This window comes from Sorghum bicolor, chromosome 3 (assembly GCF_000003195.3).
Source record: "Sorghum bicolor cultivar BTx623 chromosome 3, Sorghum_bicolor_NCBIv3, whole genome shotgun sequence".
Lineage (NCBI taxonomy): Eukaryota > Viridiplantae > Streptophyta > Magnoliopsida > Poales > Poaceae > Sorghum > Sorghum bicolor.
The window spans coordinates 262120-285796 of record NC_012872.2 but is presented as its reverse complement, the minus strand read 5'-3'; the positions used below and the strand labels follow the sequence as shown (position 1 = coordinate 285796).

At 41.6% G+C, this 23677-nt stretch overlaps 2 protein-coding genes across 2 annotated transcripts; one reads left to right on the top strand and one right to left on the bottom strand.

Moving 5' to 3' along the window:
• Positions 1431-6162, top strand: LOC8077545 (dnaJ homolog subfamily B member 1). The gene is made up of 3 exons (XM_002456998.2): positions 1431-1906; positions 2249-2658; positions 5492-6162. The coding sequence occupies exons 1-3, from the start codon at positions 1742-1744 to the stop codon at positions 5928-5930; spliced, it is 1014 nt and encodes a 337-aa protein (XP_002457043.1). The 5' UTR covers positions 1431-1741; the 3' UTR covers positions 5931-6162.
• Positions 9282-12987, bottom strand: LOC8078074 (triose phosphate/phosphate translocator, chloroplastic). The gene is made up of 12 exons (XM_002454822.2): positions 12571-12987; positions 12032-12094; positions 11856-11921; positions 11661-11739; positions 11298-11418; positions 11109-11204; positions 10715-10827; positions 10534-10611; positions 10326-10442; positions 9967-10066; positions 9769-9869; positions 9282-9641 (listed from the first exon to the last, which is right to left on the bottom strand). Exons 1-12 carry the CDS (start codon positions 12840-12842, stop codon positions 9627-9629), a joined length of 1221 nt encoding a protein of 406 aa, XP_002454867.1. The 5' UTR covers positions 12843-12987; the 3' UTR covers positions 9282-9626.

Here is a 23677-nt window from a genome sequence, read left to right as displayed (position 1 = left end):
ATACTTACCTGTTCACAAATTCTCTGCACAATGAAGCCCGGCGAGCTGTGCAATAGTGCCCGCCGCCCGTACGAAGCTGCCTGGTTAAACGCCGGTGGATTAGATGAGAACTAACTTGGTTTGTTGAAGCTGCCTGGATAAACGCTGAGGGATAATGATTAAAAGACAACTCTTAGATGACTGAAATATCGGACTTTATAGTTATATCCACCGTATACGTGATTTAGCTTCCTCGATGACTGAAATACCGTAGTATAGTTTGTCCACCGTATATTATGTGATTTAGCGGGTTAGACTTGATGACCCGTTAGAGGAGTGCGGCATCTGATACTGTGTTTTAGAGGAGGGAGTAACTACTTCTAGGGAGTAGAGAAAATTTACCATATATATATATATATGACAACAACGACGACGGTCGTCTGCTAGCTTCGATCGTCACACGCACTGTCGCCGGCCGGCCGAGCTTCTTTTGCTCTCCTCTGTCATCGCGTCGATCGTCTGGCCACCGTACCACCTAGCCTTCGTAAGGAGGATCTGCCACTGCGGGCATGCGTCTACCACGTAACAATCTTTTCAAGATATGTGTGTTTATAGAGATGAGCATATGTGAATGATGTTTTGTGTTTAAATTGTGGCGTAAAAACAAGATACATGCCCTATGCATGGTTCTATCCAGAACTTGACCCTCAACCATAGTCCAAATTTGCCCTAGCAAAGTCAAACTATTTTAAATTTGCCCAAATTTATAAAGAGATTTCTTTTTGCATTTATGCCATCAAACTAGCACACATGCCTGTATATTGCAACGTAAGTTAAAAACTATCGAATATCCATAGACAAGAGAACACGAAAAAAATGTTATACATCTATTTTGATTTTCTATAATATTTAAGGGCTACATTTATTAATTATTGTTCTATTTGCATTATTATATGATGATCATAGCATTCATAATTTTAGTTAAATTAAAATTAAGAACCTATTAAATTTTTATCAAATTAATACGTATATGTTTAGGCCCAGTTATTAGTATTATACTCCCTCCATTTTAAATTGTAACTCATTCCAAGAATCTTGGAGAGTCAAAGCATTTTCAAGTTTGACCAAAATTATAGAGAGAAATACTAAGATTTGTAACATAAAGTGAGTATATTATAAAAATATAATTAAGAAAGAATCGAATGACACTTAGTTGGTATCATAATAATTATTATTTTATTATTGACTCTCCAAGATTCTTGGAGTGATTTATAATTTGGGATCGAGGAAGTATAAAAAAAAGTAAGAGGGATGAATGGTCACTAAATGGAACATGTGGGCCGACGCTGACCCTATTGTATGGTTGCAAAAAGGGTTGGGCCGATTTCCCAGCCCAGACGAAGCCTGTAGGGACGACCAAAGTTAGCTGAGCTGCTACGATTCCTGGTCACGGACGGATTCCATCCCATCCCAGCTTCTCGAACCTTCCTTCCGCTCACGACCCGAGCCCCCGTCCCGGTCCCGGGCAGCCGCCGCCCTTCCCTTCCCTTCCCTTCCGAGTCCCTTCTCCCACCGTCGCAAGCCACCTCCCTCCCTTCCTTCCTGAGGCCTGACCGCGATTTGGGCGTGCCATCCAAAGGCGGTCAAGATTCGAGAGGCCGGAGGAACCAAGCGTAGGGCCTCCGACTCCACGTCATCGTCCGCGCGCGCCGCCCGCCGGCGCAGGGAGGCGCCACCGCCTCCGCCGCCGCGGCCCAGGGAGATGGGGGCCGATTACTACAAGGTCCTCGGCGTCGACCGCGGCGCCGGCGACGACGACCTCAAGAAGGCCTATCGGAAGCTCGCCATGCGATGGCACCCCGACAAGAACTCCACCAACAAGAAGGAGGCGGAAACCAAGTTCAAGGAGATCTCTGTGGCATACGAGGTTTCGATCCATTCTCTGTCCCCGTTTATGCTGACCAATAAAATCTTCGATTCCCTGTCTGTTATACTTATATCGGCCAGCTATTCCATACTGCCATCTGGACCACGCCACCAATACTGCAAAGGATTTAACTTTCTCAGATGAGCTCGTGATAGTAACCTAACTTTAGCTAGTAGGGAGTAAGAAGCAAGAACAGTTGTTTTAGCTTATCGGTCTGAGGTTCTGATTATCTGCACAGCCGAATTATACATTTCGTTCCATGATTTGTTTTTTTTTTACTGCTACTACTAGTTCAAGTTCTTGCATCTGTTGTGTTGACCAATCCTATGTGCCACCTCTCAGGTCCTTAGCGATCCCAAGAAACGGGCAATTTATGATCAGCTAGGGGAAGAAGGGCTCAAGGGTCAGCCACCCCCAGGAGCAGGAGGAGGTCCTGGCTCATTTCCCTTCTTCCCTGGCGGGGCTCATTCCACCGCTCACCATTTTAATCCCAGGAGCGCGGACGATATATTTAAAGAGTTCTTTGGATTCCCTGGCATGGGTGGCATGAGGGCGGAACCAGGATTCCAGAGGTCAATGTTTGGCAACGATATCTTCTCTTCACGCTTTGGCTCTGAGGGTTCCACCAGTATGCAGCAGCCATCGCGCAAGCCACCTGCAATTGAGAATAGACTTCCAGTCAGCCTTGCAGATCTGTACAAGGGTGTGACAAAAAAGATGAAAATCTCAAGAGAGACTATAGATGCCAGTGGGTAAGCTTCCTCCGTCATTTAAGTAGTTTATCAGCTGTCAGTCAGGGTTGTGCTGTGTGTCTTGTGCAATGTTTTCAAGACGGCTGGTCGTGTCTGGACGCCAGGGGACCGTCCAGGTCGTCCAGGACGATTAGTCGTCGTCCAGGATGATTAATCGACCCTGGACGAGTCCCCTGGTCGTCCTGGCCGTCCTGGTCGTCCCCTACATATGGGGACTGATATATACCATATATATTATGTAGCTATATACAATGCACATTGTACCATATATATGTATATACATGTTCTAGACTCTAGAGTCTAGATAGGTCAGCTGGCCACTTACCTGGCTGCTAGAGCCCTTTCTTGTCTTGCTGGCTGCTGCTGCCAAACTGAAATTATAGAAAAATAAAGCTGCAGAGCCCTTTCCTCCCTTGCACAGCTGCACGCTTGCAGCAGCCGCCGCAAGGAAGAGAGGGAGGGCAGCTGGAAGGGAGGGAGGAGAAGCTGGGAGACGGAAGGGAGGATAGGAGAGGAGGAGCAGCGGGGAGAAAGAGGAGAGGAGAGGAGAGGAGAGGAGAGGAGACGAGGGCAGCAATGGAGGTGGCTGCTGCTGCTCGACAGGAGGCGAGGAGAGGAGTGAATGTGTTGTGCTGAAATGAGTGAGGGGTAGACAACATAAACCCTAATAGGCTTGGGCCAAAATATAAGGCAGCTAGCTAGGCCCAACTCTGAGATGCAGCCCATCTACTGACTGGACCATCTCCTGACTGGACGCCGGATAACCTGGACGGACGATTAATCGCGACTGGACGACGACTAATCGGACGACCAGTTTCCTGGTCGTTCTGGCCAAGTCGGAGGCCCTGGACGAGTACCTCCAACCGTCCAGGACGATTAGTCACGATTAATCGCGATTAATCGGACGTCTTGAAAACATTGGTCTTGTGTAAGCTCCTTTTAGAGAACTATCTCATAGTGGACTAACCAGACTATATTTACTTATATATCCCATTATTTATTAAAACATAATAAATGAATCCTATTCAAATAAACCATAAATCCTAACCATGTTCAAATGGCATGTTAACTGGATTCACTCGCTACCTTTTTGAGAGAGAAAAAGCAGTAACTGGATCCAGTTAACATGTCAATTCAAGTAGTTCAATAGCAAACAATGAGATAGATTCTTTACTCGTTCATCAATCATGGTAAGCTAAGCTTCCTTTTAACCGTTGGCAGTGATGTATTTCCCCTTTGGCTGTATGATGGAGTTGGGACCTAGTTTAGAGCTTCTCACCTACTCCCTCTGGTTCAAATATACCTTATTGTGGGATTTCTGCAAGTCAAAGATTTTGTAACGTTGATCATCACTACGTAAGAATACGTAGATAGACAACGTAAGATAGATGTACCTAGATTCAACATGAGAGGTACTCTCATAATATTTAAGTACTATATTTTAATAAAAATGCTAGTCAAAGTGACACATTGCAAACTTTCTAAATGTCATGCATTTTGATGAATGAGAGGGTGAGAGGGAGTAGAATTATTAGGTGTTGCAGCACTGCCAGTCTGCCACTGTACCTGTTGTTTGTGATGAAGGGTGAAGGCTACAGCAGCCCTTCCTTTGTAATCATCTTATTTACCTGCATAGCATAGTTAAGCAGTCCTCGTGTAATTTACTATCTGGTCAATTCTTAGGGTGTGTAGTGTACATGGAGCTGCATACGTTTCATTTTTTTCTTTCTGTATTTGATTTATTGACAAACTTGACCCTCTATAAATCCCAAGTGGCAATGAATAAGATCGAACAAACATTTCCGAAACTTGAAAATGAAGCAAATAGAGACAAATTCATGATTTCTTTACGAAGATTTAATTACTGCTTTCCATATCAAGCTTGTGTCGCATAAATAGCTGCTGCTCATCAATTATACTGATATACGCAAAGAAAATGTGTTTTTTCTGTCTCCGCGACAGTTATGTCAAACTATGAAAGCAATGATGTCGGGTTATATGTACTGCTATACTAAATGGATTGTCATCGTATAATCGTCTATCTACCTATCATGTACTGTTCCTCACCTCTTGACCTATAGTGTTGCTAATTTTACTAAATGAATTGCCATTCTTTCTTTACTTTTTGTTATCCTTACAGTTCTGGTTCCTTTTTAATACCTTGTAATCTGATCATTGCAACTATGTGAACTGGTAACATTTCCTGAGTATAAGAGTCTAATGCTAGTTGTTTTAAAAAGCACATAACCTTCCCTAGTTATGCTTTGGATATTGTATATTGTTTGTTTCTCATAACAGACCTGCAAATATTAGACATCGTTTATGCATCCCTCATTTATTCTACCTGAAGATAAAACATTGATATTGACTCTGATTTCTTTGCTAGCTAACTTGGTGCCTTTCTGGGGGCAGCAAGGAAATATTCGTTGAACTTCATGGGCTTATCAATTTCATTAGATATTGTGATACTACTACTACTACTACTACTACTACTATTATTTTCTTTAATTATTTGGCAGGCTTTTAGAGTACAAATCTCCTTTAATAGATGTACATCTCAAAGCACAAAAGCACTGGAAAAACAATTACGATAAAATTAAGGGTGGTACTGTTTTAACCTTCCAGGGCTTGCTAGTTACTGTATAGTATCTCCTTTTGCTGTAAATGAATTATTTTCCGTATTTTTTTGTTTCTTCTAGAGTGTCCATCTTATTTTTTTCAGTATGATAAAGTATCTTTTCGGTCTTGATTGATATGCTTCCTCTGTTAAATCTACTGTACTTCCAAAACATTGTTTTTGTTACATGGATGCTAATCTTAGTGTTGTCAATAGGAGAATCTCAAATGCAGAGGATATTCTGACAATAGAAGTAAAGCCTGGTTGGAAGAAGGGAACAAAGATTACATTTCCTGACAAGGGAAATGAAGCTCCAAATATGAAACCTGCTGATATTGTTTTCATCATTGATGAGAAGCCCCATGATGTTTTTACTCGGGATGGGAATGATCTTGTCATGACTGAGAAAATCTCACTGGTGGAGGCACTGACTGGCTATACTGCACGTGTCACTACGCTTGACGGGCGGAGCCTATCATTACCTATCAACTCAATAATCCATCCGAACTATGAAGAGGTAGTCCCTAGAGAGGGCATGCCAATACCCAAGGATCCCACTAAGAAGGGAAATCTGCGGATTAAGTTCAACATACTGTTCCCGTCTAGGCTGACTTCTGATCAGAAGGCTGGGATCAAGAGGCTATTGGGTTCTTAGGCCGCCTCAAATGACATTTTATGATGAAAGTTATTGTGAATATTGCCAGTAATTGGCTAGGTAGATTTTTATTTGTCTGGGGCAAGCAGAATCTATACGTATCTGTAACGGATGGTCATAATGTGTCAGTTTTTATCCCATTATTATTTACTGAATGTTTTCCTTGGGTAGTTTATGAATTGTTGAACGGATGTATTATTCGTCAGGCAACCAATTGAGCTGAGTACCTCTATTCGGAAGCATTCTGAGTCGATGTAGATGACTCGTGCGTAGAAATGCGCTCTGAGGAAGGAGGGTAGGGTTATATTCTCTCTTTTTTAATGGCTCTGAGGCCTTTCATTCACCATTGTGGACATCGCCAAATCGTGAACCAAAAAGTCACGCTAGGCAGTTGAGATGGTTAATTTTCTTGTATAGGGAGCAACCACAACTCTATTTATTAGTGGCAAAGAAAGGAAACTAAGCTTTAATTAATCACTCTTTGGTTATCACAATTATGTTCTAAACGTTAAGTTTTTGGGTATGGAGGGAGTACATGTCTTCTAATCTCTGTCATTAGTAAATAAATTAGGAATTATTAGTATATTATATTGTTAGTTAGTAATTATGATGGTAGGATTAGTTTTGATAAGTTCTAATATATTGATTAGTGCATGTTTCGTGTGCTAATTAGGATATTAATGATGCTAATTAACATATTTTATTTTAAATTTGTGATTATCATGGCAAAATTAGTACTAGTGCATATTTAACTATGCTAATTAGTTGTTATAATATTAGTGAAAAATTAGTATTAGTGAAATATTCTTATCCCATCCACTTTCATCCATCGAACCAAACATAAAAATGGTTCATCTCATCCATCCAACCAAACATGCATAATGTCCTTATCTCAATATTCATGTATCGCCATATCTCATCCAACTTCATCCTCCAACCAAACGCACCCTAAGTCTTGCCACCATCGTTTGACGCATTTACACTTGAGGAAACTCATCAAATCTCAGGCATATAGCACTAGCAGGACATCTGGTATCCAAATCAATCCTTCATCGTTTTATGTTCATCTTCAGTGAAAAACTATTGTGTGCAAGTCTCCAAATAAATTATTTGATTTTTAGTAAACAAGATTCCATATCTTTAGCCAAGACCTCTCTAGACAATTAGACGATGGGCCTCGTGATCGTTCCGGCCTTTTGGATCAGAATGCCAAGCAATAACGTCCTCATGTCCCGGCCTCACTGGAATCGCTAAAATGTTAGCTGCATCTTCTTCCCTAAATATATCCGGTACGAGTTGCTCATCCCATTTTTCAGTAGACTGGATCTATAAGGTCAGATACCTTATCAACCAGGACACCAGCCCTTGGAGTTATAGGTCATCTGGTAACCCTGCTTGCCAAATCAACCATTTTTTAGAGCTTGTACACCCCAGATCAGGAGGAGCCAGAGGCTCCTACTGCCAATAAATAAATTAAAAACACAGTTTACAAGTTACAAGCAACAGGAAAAAAAAAAGGAGTGATTCTGGCTTTTGTTCTATGAAGCAGCAGAAGGGCTTCAACAGTTACATATCCCTTGCATTCTTCTACCGATGGAGCTTTATTTCTGAAAATGACATCATTCCTTACCATCCAAATGGCCCAACACCAGAGAATGAAAAGGTCCAGTGAGAATTGAACCTTTAATTTAGAATTATAGTTCTGGAAGATCTGTGATATGGATAGCTGATCAGGGAAATCAAAGTTAATCTTACCCCAACAATCTTTGGCAAAGGGACAGTAGAAGAGTAAATGCATAGTGGTTTCCTCCGGTGGTTGGTGGCAGAGGACACTCTGATAATCATCAAGGAACATTCCTCTTCTCCTGATCATGTTTTTTTGCAAATGAGAATAATTCTGGATGCTGTAATTTCCTTACTTTGCCATTCCATTGATCATCCCAAAGCTGACATGTTCTTTCATTTGCAACTGAGACACCTGCCAGGCCTTTAAACTTATCTAAAAGCTTCAGAGCATCACGCCACCAGAAAGACACTTTCCTGATTGAAGTGCTTGGTAATTTACCATTTTTGTAATGCTTGTCCCATATCCAATGAATGAATGAACCCAGGGCAGGTCAAAACTATTGAAGAATTTATGGAGATGTTTGAGAATTAATGCTTCATTCTGAGTCTGTATGTTCAGGATACCAATACCACCCTGCCTCACTCCTCTTCTGCAACGGAGAGATTTCCCTGTAACCCCATTCAAAAGAACAGCAGATGACCCAGAGCAGAGTATTGCTTCCACCCATGAAATCCATTTTAGACCAAAGCCTTTGTGAGTCAAAATGTCCAAGATAACTGTGTGTTCAATTCTATCAAAGGCCTTTTCAAAGTCCAATTTTAGAACCACTATTTCCTTTTCTGAGTGCTGACACGAGTGAAGATACTCAAAGATATCCATGGCCCTTCAGAAGCCTCGAGCAGTTGACCATTAGTGCAGTATCTCGAAGTTTTGCACACTGGATTCTGCAGCAGTCTTCATGCCTGGCGAGCCAACGTTTCGCAAGATTAAAGACGTGTAGATCTCTATATCCAAGACCTCCCTTTTCCTTTACTTGTTTCCCATGATAACCAGTGTAATTTCTTCTGCTTCTGATCGCCCCATATGCACTGGGAGACCTAAGTACTTCCCTTATGCTTCTGTTTGTCCCATTTCCGACATGTCCATAAAATTACTTGTTGCTGTGTCATTTGTGTCCTTTCTGAACATGGCTGATGATAATTTGTCTTTGTTAATGGCTTGTCCTGAACACTTCTCATATAATTGCATTACATGTCCAAATGATGTGCATTTTCATAAGAAGCAACGAGTCATCAACTAACAACAAGTTATGCTCGGCGCACCATCACAAATAGTTACTGATCCTTGCAGGGTTATATTCTCTAAAATTTGAAACCTTTAACGCTCCTTGCCAATTTTATTACTCTCTTCCAAAAAATGAATAGAAATCTTGCTTATCGAAGAGCAAACAGTTACAAATTTGACTATATACAAAAATTGATATGAAGAGTCAATCAATTTCGAGTTTGGCTAAATATTTATACAAAAGGTATATTTGTGATACCTAATAAGTATCACTAGATCAATGATCAATCATATAGTATACTTTTATAACAAACCTATTTGAAGATACAAATATCAATATTATTTTCTATTTAAAACTAGTCAAACTTGGTTTTATTTGATTTTTCGGGAAGGGAGATTCCTCTTATTTGTTCTTTCTGGAAGGGAGTATGTGGGGTAGGCATGTATTTGAGTATTTGACGGATGCAGTTCACGCGAGCTCAGTCGATGAGACCTATTGGTTACGGCGAAGCAGGGTGAAAGTTCACCGTTTTATTTAGTCAGGCAGAGTCCTGTGCCCTTTGTATTACGGTACACCCGGTATTCCAAGCATCCATTAAGTTACAGGCGAATACCACTGTCTACCAGTACCAGCAACCAGTTTTACTTAAGAACCGAAATTTGTATCACTGCCAATTCCACAAACAGAATTTGCAGAGTTAATCACCAGATTGGGAACAAACAATGGACCAACTGACTCAAGATGAAAACAAAACAAGGCATAGAAGTAGGTCGAGATTGTCGACGATGTTGTGTCCGAGGAGGTATAACTCAGCCACCCGATAATATTCACAGCAGTCACCTCATCATGCGCTCTTTTTCTGGATTTAAGAAAATAGTAAGATGGCACTATCAGTCAGCAATGAAATGTGCATCCATGTTTCCACTGATACATACATGTGCTCATGTATTGAGGACCTAGTGACAAAAAATGTAGTGAAAACTTACCCTTTTCTCCTCTTCAATCTTAGCCTTAATGTAAGAGTACAAAGCAACACCCGCTATGGCAATGGACGTGCCAATTCCAGTTTGTGTGGAAATTTTGTTGCCTGCTCAGCGTGAGGTTTAGCGAGTGTTAGCTAGAACATGATAACAGGAAAATAAATAATTGTTCATTTCCTGGAGAAGGCGAAACCGTTCACTCACCAAAAACAACGATTGAGAAACCAATGACAAAAACACGTTTCAACACATTGCCGACAGCATGTGTCAGAGGAGCCACTCGCTCCAAGGTGTTTGTAGCAATCTGCAATACCATGAGCCCATGATACCATTGGTCATGTTATAACAGATGAAGGACGGTTCACGATAAAACTGCAAGCCTTTTTTTCGACCTCATGATCAACTAAATGGTAGATCAGTAAATACTGCATGGGGAAGAAAATATTGTGCAGCCATGTTCTACTATAATACCATGACTTTATGTGGCAAGCCAGCTAAAATTCTAAACAGGTGATTCATATAAAAGTGTTTTCATGATTCGCATGATATGACGAACTGGTTACCTGGTTATACAGATGGTAGAACAGTCCAACCAAGACTAGGTCACTAACAAACTTTGTCAAACCTACTTTTGCAATGGCATCACTAAATCCATGCGACATTAGCTGGGGCCCTTCAAACTGCACAATTATGGAAGTATATCAAGAATACAATTAAGTATGACACATGGATCCTATTTTTTACTACTTGTGGTAATTCCATCACACTTACAATTATTGCAGGTGGAATGCAAACAATGAGAGCAATTATTGAGATGTAAGCATACACGTTGGTGCTATCCATGTCAGTCTGCAATGCCAGAAACGATTAGCACAATAGTTAAGGCAAGAGTCCATAGCATAGTAAAGCAAATCATAACTAGCTAAGAGATTAAAACAGAAGAAGCACAAACCATAGCTTTCTTGGAATAAATGCTCCTGTAAGTGAATGAGATGTTTGATATCATGGCATTGATGAAGCCAGTCCAGTTGAACGAAAGCTCAGTAAGGGATGCCATTGAAACACCTGGTAATTTCATGTGATCAGAGAGGATGAGCAAGAAGGATACGTCTAATTAACTTGTAGCCAATGATTAAAATAGAAAGGAATGTACAATTCAGATAGTATGTGTTGTTTAGCCCAGTGAACAAGATAGAAGTAATGGGTAATTAGGAAAGGAAAATGCACCCATCAGATGAAGGCACTCTTAATTTCTTGTTGTCATATATTGTATTTACCTTGCCACCGATACTGTAACTTGCAACTTAGCTAGAGCATTAGGATGAGAGGATCGAATTGAGAATTACCAATGACAACAGGGGCAAGAGACATCCACAGAGAGAGGGGAACTTGCTGCCCAAGGATAAACTGAGTAGCAGCTGCGCTGAAGAAGGGCTCCAGAGCTGCATTGCAAGTATGTAGCATAGAAACATGAGTGAACAGGACAGGGGCAAGAAGAATCCACATTGAAATATAAATGGGAGGAAAAGAAGTACCTTTGATAGTGTGGGCAAATGAGACTGCAACAGCAGCGAAGGACACATTGCTAGTGACGTGACCAATACCATGGCACAATGCCACTGGAAAGAGCAGCTTCAGGAGATTGGCATTGATAGGCTACAAAACAAGATGGCACAAAAAGATGTATTCCCTTAGGTGAAACCGTGAAGGGGCTGTGCTCAAGTAATGGCACAAATACATTCATCTGTTCCCATAAGGAAATAACTGGATGGCACTACATATTTTTATTACATAATAAAAGAAACCCTTTTGTTCACTAGGCAAAGAGGTCAAGTTGCAGGAAGTACTAGTCCTTAATTAAAGAGGGAGGGGATGTGCAGGTTTGCAGTACAAATTACCGCTCGCTTGGGGAGACCGACACTCCAGCCGACGAGGCAGTATGCGACACCCACTACTAGATGGATCAAGGACACAAAGCTGCAACAAGTGGTATGGTATTCCATCATAAACTACAACTTGATGGTAAAGGGGAAAGCAACAAGAGAACTGAATGTCGTTGGTCCTGACTTGTGAATCAGGGGCTGCCTACTTACTATGGATAGGGGAAGTAGTTGTAGATCTTCTTGTTGAGGATGTTGAATATGACGTTGAGGAAGTACCTGCAGAAGGACATGCCCAAGTAGCGATCTTTAGACAGGTGACGAAAAAGTAGCCAAGCAGCTGAAAACGTGAGATGCAGATGCGGTGCGAGTGCGAGAGTGCAACGTACCACATGAAGAAGAAAAAACCGGTGACCAGGGCCGGGTATTTCTCCAGGAAACCCTTGGCCTCCCTGTCGCGAGCGGATTAGGAAGTCAGTAATATAGTCATCAAAAGCATGTAAGTAGCTAATTCTGATTAGCTGCAAGCAAGCAAGCAAGCAGCACATGACATCACATCACATTCACACTACAGGGACGAGTGATTGGTGAGTGGGACCAGCGTCCTATGATTTGGAAGGGAACTACTAGTCTACAACTACTAGTGATGATTTGCGGTGCAAAATTGTAAACTGAAAGTGAAATGCCACAGTAAGCAACTGCAGATAGCGGTAGCTGTTTTTCAGTCGCCTTTGTGGGTGGGATTGGGAAGGAGCATACCCCTTTGTCATACATGTATACTCTACTAGACACTGGTAGTGCAAGTGCAGCAGTAGTAGGTAGTAGAAGCAATTAATTAAGAGTAATTCGCATCATTAATTAATGAGAAGAAGGAGATATTGTATATTCCATCCAGTGGTGGTAAGTAGTAAGTAGTATAGTAAGTGACCCTGCGGACTCGGCGGCTGCGGCGGCCGGGCGCAGATTGTGCTTCTTGGCGGGCTGCGACGACGGGAGCAGTGCCGCGGGGAGGAGGAGCGCCGGTCGGAGCTGGCGGCCCCAGACAATCGGGGCGGCATCGGGCACGGCGGTGCACTTGATGGTCCCAGCGGGGTGGAGCGACGGCGCGGCGATCGCGGGGGCGGGGGCGGCCCGGCGGCGGAGGCGGAGGAGGCCGGATAGACCGGCGGCGCCGCCGGAGAGCGTCCCGGCCGCCGACATTGCGGTTGCAGCCTGCAGGGGGCGGGGGAGGGTTTTGGCTTCTGGCGCGGGCGCTGTGGAGTCTGTGGGGAGGGAGAGGCAGGCGCGGGCTGGGCGGGATGATATGGAGATAAGAAGGGTGCGTGGGTGGTGGTGGTGGAGGGTGGCGCCGGGGATTTTGGTTGGCGGAGAAGCGCGCGGGGCGGATAGAGCACGGCGGACGCGGGGACGGTGGAGCCGGCAGCCGGGAACGTCGCCGTCGACGGTTTTTTGCTGGTTGTGGGTCCCGGACCCGCGGACCCGGGAGCCTGAGGAGAGAATCGGATGGGCCGTGCCAAAAACACCAAAACCACTGGCTGCCGTTCGCTTCGCTTCGCTTATCGTCCTCCCATCCCCTCCCTCTTGGCCGGAAATCGAACAGGGTTTTTTTTTTCTTTAATTTAATAATATAATATATAAATAAAAGACAAGACGATGGATGCTTGTGCGTCTGTGATTTTTTTCGGCATCTCTTTTTTTTTTATTCGCCTAATATTTCATGGGGTCAGGTTCTCTTTGCCAACTCCATCAAGATAAGATTTTTAGATTTCAAAGGTTGAATGGTAACGGAATTTTCACCGATCGAGGATACACAACAATCAATTAATTGAGAACAAAACCCCTTGATGCCAATCTCCTGAAGCTGTACTAGTGGACGACCCATGTAACAGTACTACTGAAGCCTGAATGTAGAACCTATCCCGTGTGGTAGGATTTAGGCCGACAAGGTCGAGAAAATTCTATAATTAAGCACATAGGATTGAGGAAGAATCAATATAGCTATAGCCGTGGGTACGGTTACTATCGCATTATTCCCATAACGGTATCCCACTCCATTCTAAACTTTGTTTGCTATTGCATTCTTCTAAACATAAAGGGTTTTCTTAACATATTTCATCAAACTGGATTTATCGAATTTGACTATGTTTGCTTATCTTCCGTATCTTCAAATTGTTATATGAAACAAACAAAAAATATGTTAAAGAGTAGCAAGGGAGGTCGCAATTTGACCGATTTGCTAGGTAGTAAAGGCAAGGGTGGGCTAGGTAGTAAAGGCAAGGGTGGACCTAGTGTCCAACGACGTTAGGCCCTTGCTCAGGCTTCTCTCATGTCCATACATGACCCATTGTTGAGTATGGTTATCAGGGGCAGAGGGTGGTGTACTAGAGGTTGGTACTTGCATCGTCTAGGCTCCTCCATTCCTCTGGGTTCGCTACTATGGGCTTGTTTGGCATGGCTCTAGAGCTGAACTCCATGCCAGAGTCAGATGGAGCTAGCCAAACACCCCAACTCCAGAAAAATTTTGGAGCATCCCAACTCCATGCAGTTTTTGGAGCTCTAGTACAAATTTTCGGAGTACCTCTTCTCCTACTCTAGAACATACCAAAAATAGAAGTAGACATGGAGTTGGGATGAAATTACCCACAATTGCCACTGATTACACACTCCAGCCCTCGAATCATTTTTTTTGTTATGTTCTCCACCAGGCTTTCACGCAGTCCACCAGCGCCCAGCGCCGACCCCGACTCCCTCCGGGCTTCCCAGTTCGCGCGCAGCTCCCACGCCCGAGAGGGCGACGCGCCGCCATGCGCGGCCTAGGGAGCTCGCCGAGCGGCGCCGCCTCTTCTCCCCCGTCCGTTCCTGACCGCCGACCCTCCCGCCCCCATCCCCCACCGTAGTCTAGACGAGAAGGAGCAGAACCTTGCCAAAATCCCCCAACCCTAACCCTAAAGGAGACAAAGGGGAAGAAGAAGAGTGCCTCCACCTCTCTCGCCGTTGAAGGAGAAGAAGGGCGACGTGAAGGCCCCTCCGTCGTCCCCGCAAGCTCCATCAATCCTACAAGGTATTGCAACATCCCCATCTCTATGCTATGATGTTTCATCCCCTTTTGGAGCTTTGAGTACCGTTTTAGCCAAACACCTCTAACAGACAGTTCTAACTCCACTCAAAGCTGGCTCCAGCTGGATTTCTAGAGTGGAGCTGCTCTGTCTGGAGTTGGAGCCATGCCAAACAGGCCCTATATATAGGCTACTATTCAGATTCCTTTTTCCCACTTGCCTATACTACATTATAGTAGGCTTTGATTCTAGGTGCTTCATTACGTTAGCTAGGTTGCACATATTAAAGGTAGAAAGTAGCAATTGCTACTCTCTATCTCAAATTATAAGTCATTATAAAAATTTTAGAGAGTCAAAACATCTCAAGTTTGAACAAATTTATATGATAAGATAATAATATTTATGATACAAGTATGTATCATTAGATTCTTTATTAATTATATATTTATAATATAACTATATGATATTATAAATCTATGTATTTTTTCTATAATTTTAGTCAAACTTGATGTTTTCATTGACTCTCCAAAATTTTTTGAATGACTTATAATTAGGAATAGAGGGAGTACTTATTAATATAGAGCTTCAGTTGCTATTTATCTTGTCCACTTCCTATGCTCCACATTAACACATTCAACGCAGTACGATATTTAAAGCTCAAAAAACGAAAGGTGTCATTGGGCCAGAATGTAACAACATGGGTGTAGATATTTATTTCATTTCATATTTGTAAGAATATAGGACTACGGTTTGTGATTGTATGAATCTGTGAGTTAGGTGCCTATATGTCGTAGGATCAGGAAGGTTAAAAAGATGGGATTCTAATATAAGGTCAAAGTAGGAGAGTCGGTGCATCAACGTTTGTGTATGTGCAAAATGCTGGAAGTTGGAGACGTTCATGCAATCATAATCATGCACAAGCATTGGGAGAAAGGAAAAAAAAAGAAAAAGGACTGTACCGGCCCAACAAGATCCGATAAAAGTGCATCTCGCCTGGGCTGTCCCGGCCCAGACTAGAACAGCCCACGTTGTAGCTGTGTGGTACTCCATGCAGGAGACTGGCGACAGAACCGCCCAGCTACCTCGCCTGCCCATGAAATAGCCATTTCGAATAGACACAAAAGCCCGCAGTGTTAGTTTAGAGGAAAACTAGGGGGTGTTTAGTTCCCCTCCTATTTTTTAAAAAATTGGGTTTTGGTTCATCATTTTGCAAACTATAACTAAACACCATGTAAAATTTTTGAAAAAGGGTTGTTATTCTTCATTTTGGATTTTGGCCTCAAGGAAAAACCCAAAAGAGCCTCATGAGGGCAATAAATTTTGCATTTTGGATGAAACTAAATATGACCTTGAAAATTTTGGATTTTGCATTCCATCGTTCCAAAGTAGTTGGCATTTTACATTTTGTATTTTTTGAACTAAACACCCCCTAAATATATGTTACGTACAATATTCAAACCGCCCGTGAATAACTACTCCTTCCATCCCAAATTATAAATCATTTTAAGAATCTTGTTAAGTCAAAATATTTCAAGTTTAACCAATTTTTTATGATAAGGTATTAATATTTATGACACGAACTAAGTATCATTAGATTTTTTATTAATTATATTTCCATACATAGTATATTTATTTGATATCAACAATCTTTATAATTATTTCTATAATTTTGGTCAAACTTTATATGTTTTGGCTCTCCAAAATTCTTGAATGACTTATAATTTAAGATGGAGGCAGTAGTTATGTTTAAGGTCAATTATTAGGATATAGAGTCAAATTCACCGCCGATTTCTAAACTTGGTCGGGGTGTCATCTCGATCCCTAAACTTGTGAAAACAATACTCGTGGGTCCTTAAACTTGGCTGACGGTGTCAATCTAGTGCCTGAATTTTCAAAGTCATCACTATTGGTCCCTAAACTTTGCTAGCAGTGTCATCCCAGTCCAAATAGAGTCTAACCCACTCTGACTGACGTTAGATGTGGATCTAACATATGTGAGGTTCACCTCAATTAATCAATAATTATCTATATAACATTTATTACCATGAAATTATAAAATATATAAAATAATTTACATTAACAAAAAGTAAATTAAATTATTAAAATAATTTACAACAACTAATATATTAGGTTTAAACTAAAATAAAAAAAATCCAAAATTAATTTAATACTTGTGCATCATTACTAGTATTAGAATAATATTAAAAGTTACTTATAGTACTAAAAGTTTTCTCTATTAAAATTTACTTTTGGTAGAGAAAACTTTTAATAGAGAAAAATTTTAATATTGTAAGTAAACTTTTAATACTATAAGTAACTTTTAATAGAGAAAAATTTTAATATATTACTTTCTAAATGATACATGATTTGCAACAACAAATATATTAACTTTAATAGAGAAAACTTTAAATACCATAAGTAAGTTTCAATATTATTTTAATACTCTTAACATATTGTTAGAGTGCCACACCAGCTTATAGAATGAGTTAGACCCCATTTGGACCGGGATGACACCAATAGCCAAGTTTAGAGACCAACAGTGGTGAACTTAAAAAGTTTGTAAAAAGATGGCACTGTTGATCAAGTTTAGGGACCAGCGTTGATCACTTTAAAAGTTAACGAACCTGAATAACACCGTCAACCAAGTTTAGGTTCTCATAGATACACTACAAGGATTGGTGCTTTACATGACGATGGATTTGGTCACAGATTGTCAAAAATACGTCACAGTCAACTATCCATGACGAACGAGAAATCCGTCATGTATCTCACGTCATACATTTGTTGCACCGAATTGAGCCGTCACAGATTCGTATTTATTTCCGTCATGGATTGCATGGTCTAGAAGCATAGGAAAAGGGTATGTGATGATCTAAAACATCATGGATTTCCGTCACGGACTCATTCAGCTAAGACGCGTCGCTGGTGTAGACCTCATCAGTGACTCATTTAGCGAATACGCGTCACTAATGACAATTTACAAAACAAAAAAATATAGGTGCTGTTGTTCAGTAGCCATTTTTTACAGCTGTCGATCAATCTCACACATTACACATGTTTCATCCATTTCAACAATCAAATCACTTATATACTTGTACAATTTATGCTCCAAAGTATGCAATCAAATCACTTATATACTTGTACAACTTACGCTACAAAGTATCTGCCCAACGAGCCACAACCTAGAAGATCTCTAACAATACATGAGCATAAGCCCAGAAGATTTCTAATAGTACATGAGGTAACTGCTTTATGGGTTTTCTTAATGCACAATACTTATTGCATTATAGAGAGGCCTTCGCCTTATTGATGCCACTTTGGAACATAATATTTTGATAATCGCAGCACAGTACCTTCCTGGTCTATTTTTGCAGCTGGAGACAGCAACAATTTGTCCTGCAGACACACAATTTCAGTCATATTTTCAGCTATTAATATCATGCACCTAAGGTGCCAACTAGAGAAATATGAGGGAAAAAATATACACTTACAATTTCAGTTATTTTTTTTGAAGGCTGCATGTTCTAGTTCAGCTAAAACATAGTCATATACTTTTGCAGGGGATTATACATGAAGCAGGGGTAGGGGGACATGGATCTTTAAACAAAAAATAAAGGCAAGCTTTTGCATGTTATAAGTAATTGAGTAAGTCCAAGATCTCTCGAGACAAAGGTGAATAATACTATGTCAGAAAAGCATAGAGACAGATTAATCCAATGTTTCATTGCAGATGTAAATACCCACAACGCAAACCTATGAGAGGAATTAAATTGAAGTCTAAATAGCAACCCCTAGTCCCCAACCTTGGATTTAGAGCTATTAATTCTAAATAGGATAGACTGCAAATGAAAGAAAGGACATATTTATTTAGGTCTTCATTTGTACAAAAGTGGCAGTTTACCTGCAAGAAGAGGCCTTTGGGCACCCTGATGCCTGCACCCAACAAAAAACAACTAGAGCATGTAAATAATAAATTGACCAAAACTAAGAACTGAAATGGCCTGTAAATAGCAATTGTATTACTGGCGAAGTCAAGTTCAATGGAAGTGCTCTCCAAGTGCTTTCTCCAAGGGCTCATTCAACACCCTGCACCATTACCATCATAGCACCAAATAAGCATAAATTTCGAATAACAAACTGAGGCCTGCAATAGTATGAGCAGCTCAGGCTGCTTAAGACAAGCATATGCATGATTCGTGCAAAAAAGAAGACAATCATATGAAAGAGGTTTTGGTGATACATAATGTTTCGCACGTGCTATTCAGCTAAGTTAGCACTTGGCACTAGTACAAATGAAGACCAAACATGCTTACCACAAGGCATAGATGACTGATTGATCGAACTGCCACCACAAACTTATTCTGTAACATCTGTGCTGAAAACAGCTATATGGAAATGTCCAAGAATGCAACACAAAAGGCATTTGCAACAGAGCTAATCAAATACACTTTAACATAAGCAGAGAAACTGACACAACCACAATACGCACTAGGAACCCACATTGTAGCTTTAGAATAATCATGTTCAGATACATAGGACTATGATTCCATAGTTGCATATATGTGAATCATTAGAATTTATGTAGTAAAGCTCACTTGATGTTGCATAAGTGTTTGAATGGCATAATACAAAAGAGTACAGTCTAGAAACCATTTATTTGACTTTATCTGCTTGGATATATGGACACGATCTGGATCCCCAATTTTGTATGGCCCTACTAATCCCTGTACAAGGCATCACTAGGCATTCCTGAATAGAAGCAATTAATTTGCATCAATGGGTCATCATAGCAAATACAGAATGTACAGAAATAGTTGTTTTGCTCCATTGTATAGTTCTGATTTTATAAATAACTAAATACTAATCATGAGCTATCTGAACCATTGCAAAGAATGCTAAAAGTTGTAGACTGAACTAGCCACATATAGAAGACACTAAAAATCAAAGTAACAGATCTAGATTTGTAACTTGTCCCTGATCCAAACTTTTCCCCATTTGAGAACTGGTGACACGTATGCCTCTGTACAAGGGGGCAAGACTTGTAGGAACGAGAAATTCATCTAGAGACAGAAATCCAAACCTGAGCCAGCAGCCGCTCCATCGATCTGCCCCGATGGCACACGCACAAACAGGCCCTCTACAAAACTCACTCAATAGGATGCGCAGAACAGAAAAAAAGAGAGATTTAGGGTTAGAGCCATTACCCTGGAGGAGCCATTAGCCGGTGGAGGACACCGGCGTCGCGGCTGGTGGAGAGCGGAGGCCGCCGGCGCGCACGCAGCAGCCGCGCCCCAAACCCTAGCTGAGGCCTGGCCACGAGCGGACTGCTCTGCCTGACCATCGGCCAACCTCTATGGGGTCGGGTATGGGACTGAGGGGGTGGGGGACGACGATGGGCGGTGGGCGGCGCCAGAGTTGGCCGGAAGTGGGACGAGAATGCGACCCGGCGGCGGCGCCTCCTGGACTCGCGAGTGCGGCGCGCGGTAGACATAGGGTTTGGGTTCGGGGTGGAGTGAGGAGGAGAAGTGACTGAGTGGCTGTTTATTATGGGCTAATGGGCCATACACATTTCAGAGTCTGTTTATTATGGGCCATACACATTTCGGGTAATTAGGGTTATTACTACAAAATTTTTATAGGCGTTTTTTTACCGAAAATACAAAATTGACTTTTAAAAATAGAAAAAAAAATTTTAATTATAGGAAAGGCCCATTGGCTATTCGCCCGTCCGTCTCCGTCAGAGTCTGTTTATTATGGGCCATACACATTTCGGGTAATTAGGGTTATTACTACAAAATTTTTATAGGCGTTTTTTACCGAAAATACAAAATTGACTTTTAAAAATAGAAAAAAAAATTTAATTATAGGAAAGGCCCATTGGGATTCTTAAAATCGCGTGCTTCGCGGCCGGTGGGATTCGAACCTGAGACCTTGCCCTTGCGCGTAGCCTCCTCTACCACTCCACCTATCACTTACTTGTATTAGAGTTTAGTTCCCCACATATTATCCCAAACCGAGCATATATTGATTATTTGAGGCCCTAAACGGATTTCAATGGAAAAGTTGTCAACTACAATTTAAGAAATTCAAACATAGTTTTCGACGACAAGACACGTTGGATGCTACATCAGCACCATGTTGGATGTTTCATCTGTGACCAAACCAAGTTCTTCGTCACAGATTCACAACTGAGTTGCCACATTGCTCTGTGACGTCTAATCGTCACAGTTGTATCATCTTTGGCATAGACAATGTAATTCTGTGATGATTTCTGAGAAGGTCACCAAAAAACGTCATGTAAAGCACTATTTCTTGTAGTGATATCACTTTACAAGTTTAGAGATCGGAATGACACCGTCGATCAAGTTTAAGGACCTATGGATATCATTCTGGCCAAGTTTAGGAACCGGTGATGAATTTTACATATGAGATGAGCCCATCATTGGCACTTAGATTCCACTCCCAAACCTATCTAGCTTTTTTCCGTCAAGAAAAAGGAAAAAAAAAGTTATTAACCGTAACCGTATCATAAATAAAGTGCATAATAAAGCTTCTTGATGACTACCCAGCTGAAAGTACACATTAGGCTAGCATGCAAGATTCTTTTCTTGGTTACATATAATCATCACTTGGATCATCAGCGTGCCTACTGATGAGGTAGGTATAGGTCTGAATCATCTGATACATGTCAACAAAAGGCCCTGTTTGGATCCCATAGGCTAGACCTAGTTGGGGCTAGTTCGCACCAAACTAGCCCAAAAGTTGCCAAACATAAGAGCTAGAGCTAGTTTTTTTGCAAGTAACCCATCCCAAAAAACTATCCTTCCAAAGGGGTGATTATTTGGGATAGTTTGGTGGGACCCACTAGAAAATCATTTTACTATTTCATCCCACCCATATCGGATCCTATCTACAGCGCCCCTACCCCTCCGCGTCTTATCTTCTTCGTGCTTCATCCCGACGTTGCCTCGGTCCATCTTCCTGCGCCGTCTCCCTCCTCCCGTCTGGAGGCACCGGTAACGGCCCAAGGTACGACTTCCTCCTCCCGTCTCCAAGTTAGGGCGGCGCGGCGCAAGCGCACGGCCAGGGTAGTGCGCCGCGGCGCAGAGCTTGGTGCCCGGGCTCTTGGCCTCACTGGCTGTGGGGCTAGGGCGGCGTGGCGTCGATGGTGGCTGGAGGTGGGGGAGGGAGATATAGAGGGATTGTGCCGGTGGTGGCTGGAGGTGTCGCCGGTGGTGGCTGGAGGCCGCTGGTTTCTGGATTTGAGTTAGCTCATGCTTTGTTTAACAGAATGCAACTTTTTTAGTATGGTTGATGACTTGTAAGCTCGTGTGAGACATCTTGTTTGTATGGAGAAATTAAAATTTATTGTGATTTGGATGCTCAATTTGTAAAAATAATTTATTTGTGTCATTTGCGATTGTAAATTTGCCACATGAGAGTTTACCACACCAAATCCGAATAGAGAGATGGTTTAAATGAGTCAAATGATTAAATAACCATATTTATTGTCAAACTAACTCTTGCATCTAAACACCATTTTAGCAAGAGCTAGTTTAGGGGCTAGTCCAGGGTTAGAAACTAAATCTAGCTTTAGCCGAGCTAGAGGGATCTAAACAGGACCAAAATCACGAAGAGCTTATGATTAAGGCAGTGGAAATCCATCATCAACAGATGGGAGTACACATTAAATGACGTGCGCACTCTTATTGAAGTGAGGCGCATTGTATTAATTATAATTATATATGGGCATGCATGGCGTCTTTTCTCTTTTGTTGGCGCATACGTACATTATTTATTTATACATAAAAGGTGACTGCAGATGATAAAGTTAAAAGGTGTGAGTAGAGTATCGGTAGTGCTTTGTTGTGATCCCAGCTGATCGATCGAGTGCCGAAAGCTATAGGCAGCTACGACCACTTTGGTGTAATCATATCATATCGATCGTAATTGCTAGCTGCTACTAGCTAGCTAGAGCACGGGATCGGAGATGGCGCGCCCGGCCGTTTTAGAAATCATATCGATCGTAATTGCATTTTAGAAATCATAAAATCGGGCTCACGCAGGCCAGGTCTTCTTTCGCCGGCAGTTTTCATTTGATTAACCATGTGCTTGTAATTAAGCTTTAATTTTTCTGGGCAGACGATATATATATAGAGAGAGAGAGCGCGAAGCTCATCAGAGTAGCGCGCGACTACTAAGGCCTGCAAAAATTTTGGATTTCGGGTACTGTAGCACTTTCGTTTGTTTATGGCAAATTAGGGTCAAAAGATTCATCTCGCGTTTTATAGGAAAACTATGTAATTAGTTTTTGTTTTTGTCTAAATTTAATACTTGATGCATATGCCGCAAGATTAGATGTGACGGAGAATGTTGAAATTTTTTTGAGAACTAAACAAGGCTGCCGAAATGTTTTCGGGATACTGTAGCACTTTCGTTTGTTTGTGGTAATTATTGTTCAATTATGGACTAACTAAGCTCAAAAGAGTAAATTTCGACCAAACTGTGTAATTAGTTTTTATTTTCGTTTATATTTAATACTCCATACATGCGTCTAAAGATTTGATGTCACGACGAATCTTAAAAAAATTTTAGATTTTGGGTGGAAGTAAACAAGACCTAACTACTCCACTCAAGAGCAAGAGCTAGCTTAGGCCGAGGCCGGACAAGCAGGAGCAGCCGCCGTCCTTGACCTAGCTAGGTACGTACTAACTGTTCCGGCGGCCGGCCCGCGTTAACTAGTAGTAGTACAGTAGCGCTGGGTCAGCCGGAAGTGCATCGTCGGACTTGCAATTCAGCATCACCATATATCCAGCAGCCCCGTAAGTGTGTCGTTATAACTCGCTAGTTTACTTCCTAAAAATTTTACAAAATGTTTCAAGATTCTCCGTCACATCAAATTTTGCAGCACATATATGGAATATTAAATATAGATAAAAATAACTAATTGCACAGTTTGCCTGTAATTTACGAGACAAG

What these genes read in the sequence shown, in the direction of transcription:
- LOC8077545 (XM_002456998.2), top strand. Translation starts at nt 1,742, where the DNA reads ATGGGGGCCGATTACTACAAGGTCCTCGGCGTCGACCGCGGCGCCGGC. An exon ending in AGATCTCTGTGGCATACGAG is followed by an intron (nt 1,907 to 2,248) that starts GTTTCGATCCAT and finishes GCCACCTCTCAG; the next exon opens with GTCCTTAGCGATCCCAAGAA. An exon ending in GAGACTATAGATGCCAGTGG is followed by an intron (nt 2,659 to 5,491) that starts GTAAGCTTCCTC and finishes TGTTGTCAATAG; the next exon opens with GAGAATCTCAAATGCAGAGG.
- LOC8078074 (XM_002454822.2), bottom strand. Translation starts at nt 12,842, where the DNA reads ATGTCGGCGGCCGGGACGCTCTCCGGCGGCGCCGCCGGTCTATCCGGC. An exon ending in TCGGTCTCCCCAAGCGAGCG is followed by an intron (nt 11,419 to 11,660) that starts GTAATTTGTACT and finishes CTTGTTTTGTAG; the next exon opens with CCTATCAATGCCAATCTCCT. An exon ending in TTTATTCCAAGAAAGCTATG is followed by an intron (nt 10,612 to 10,714) that starts GTTTGTGCTTCT and finishes CTGGCATTGCAG; the next exon opens with ACTGACATGGATAGCACCAA.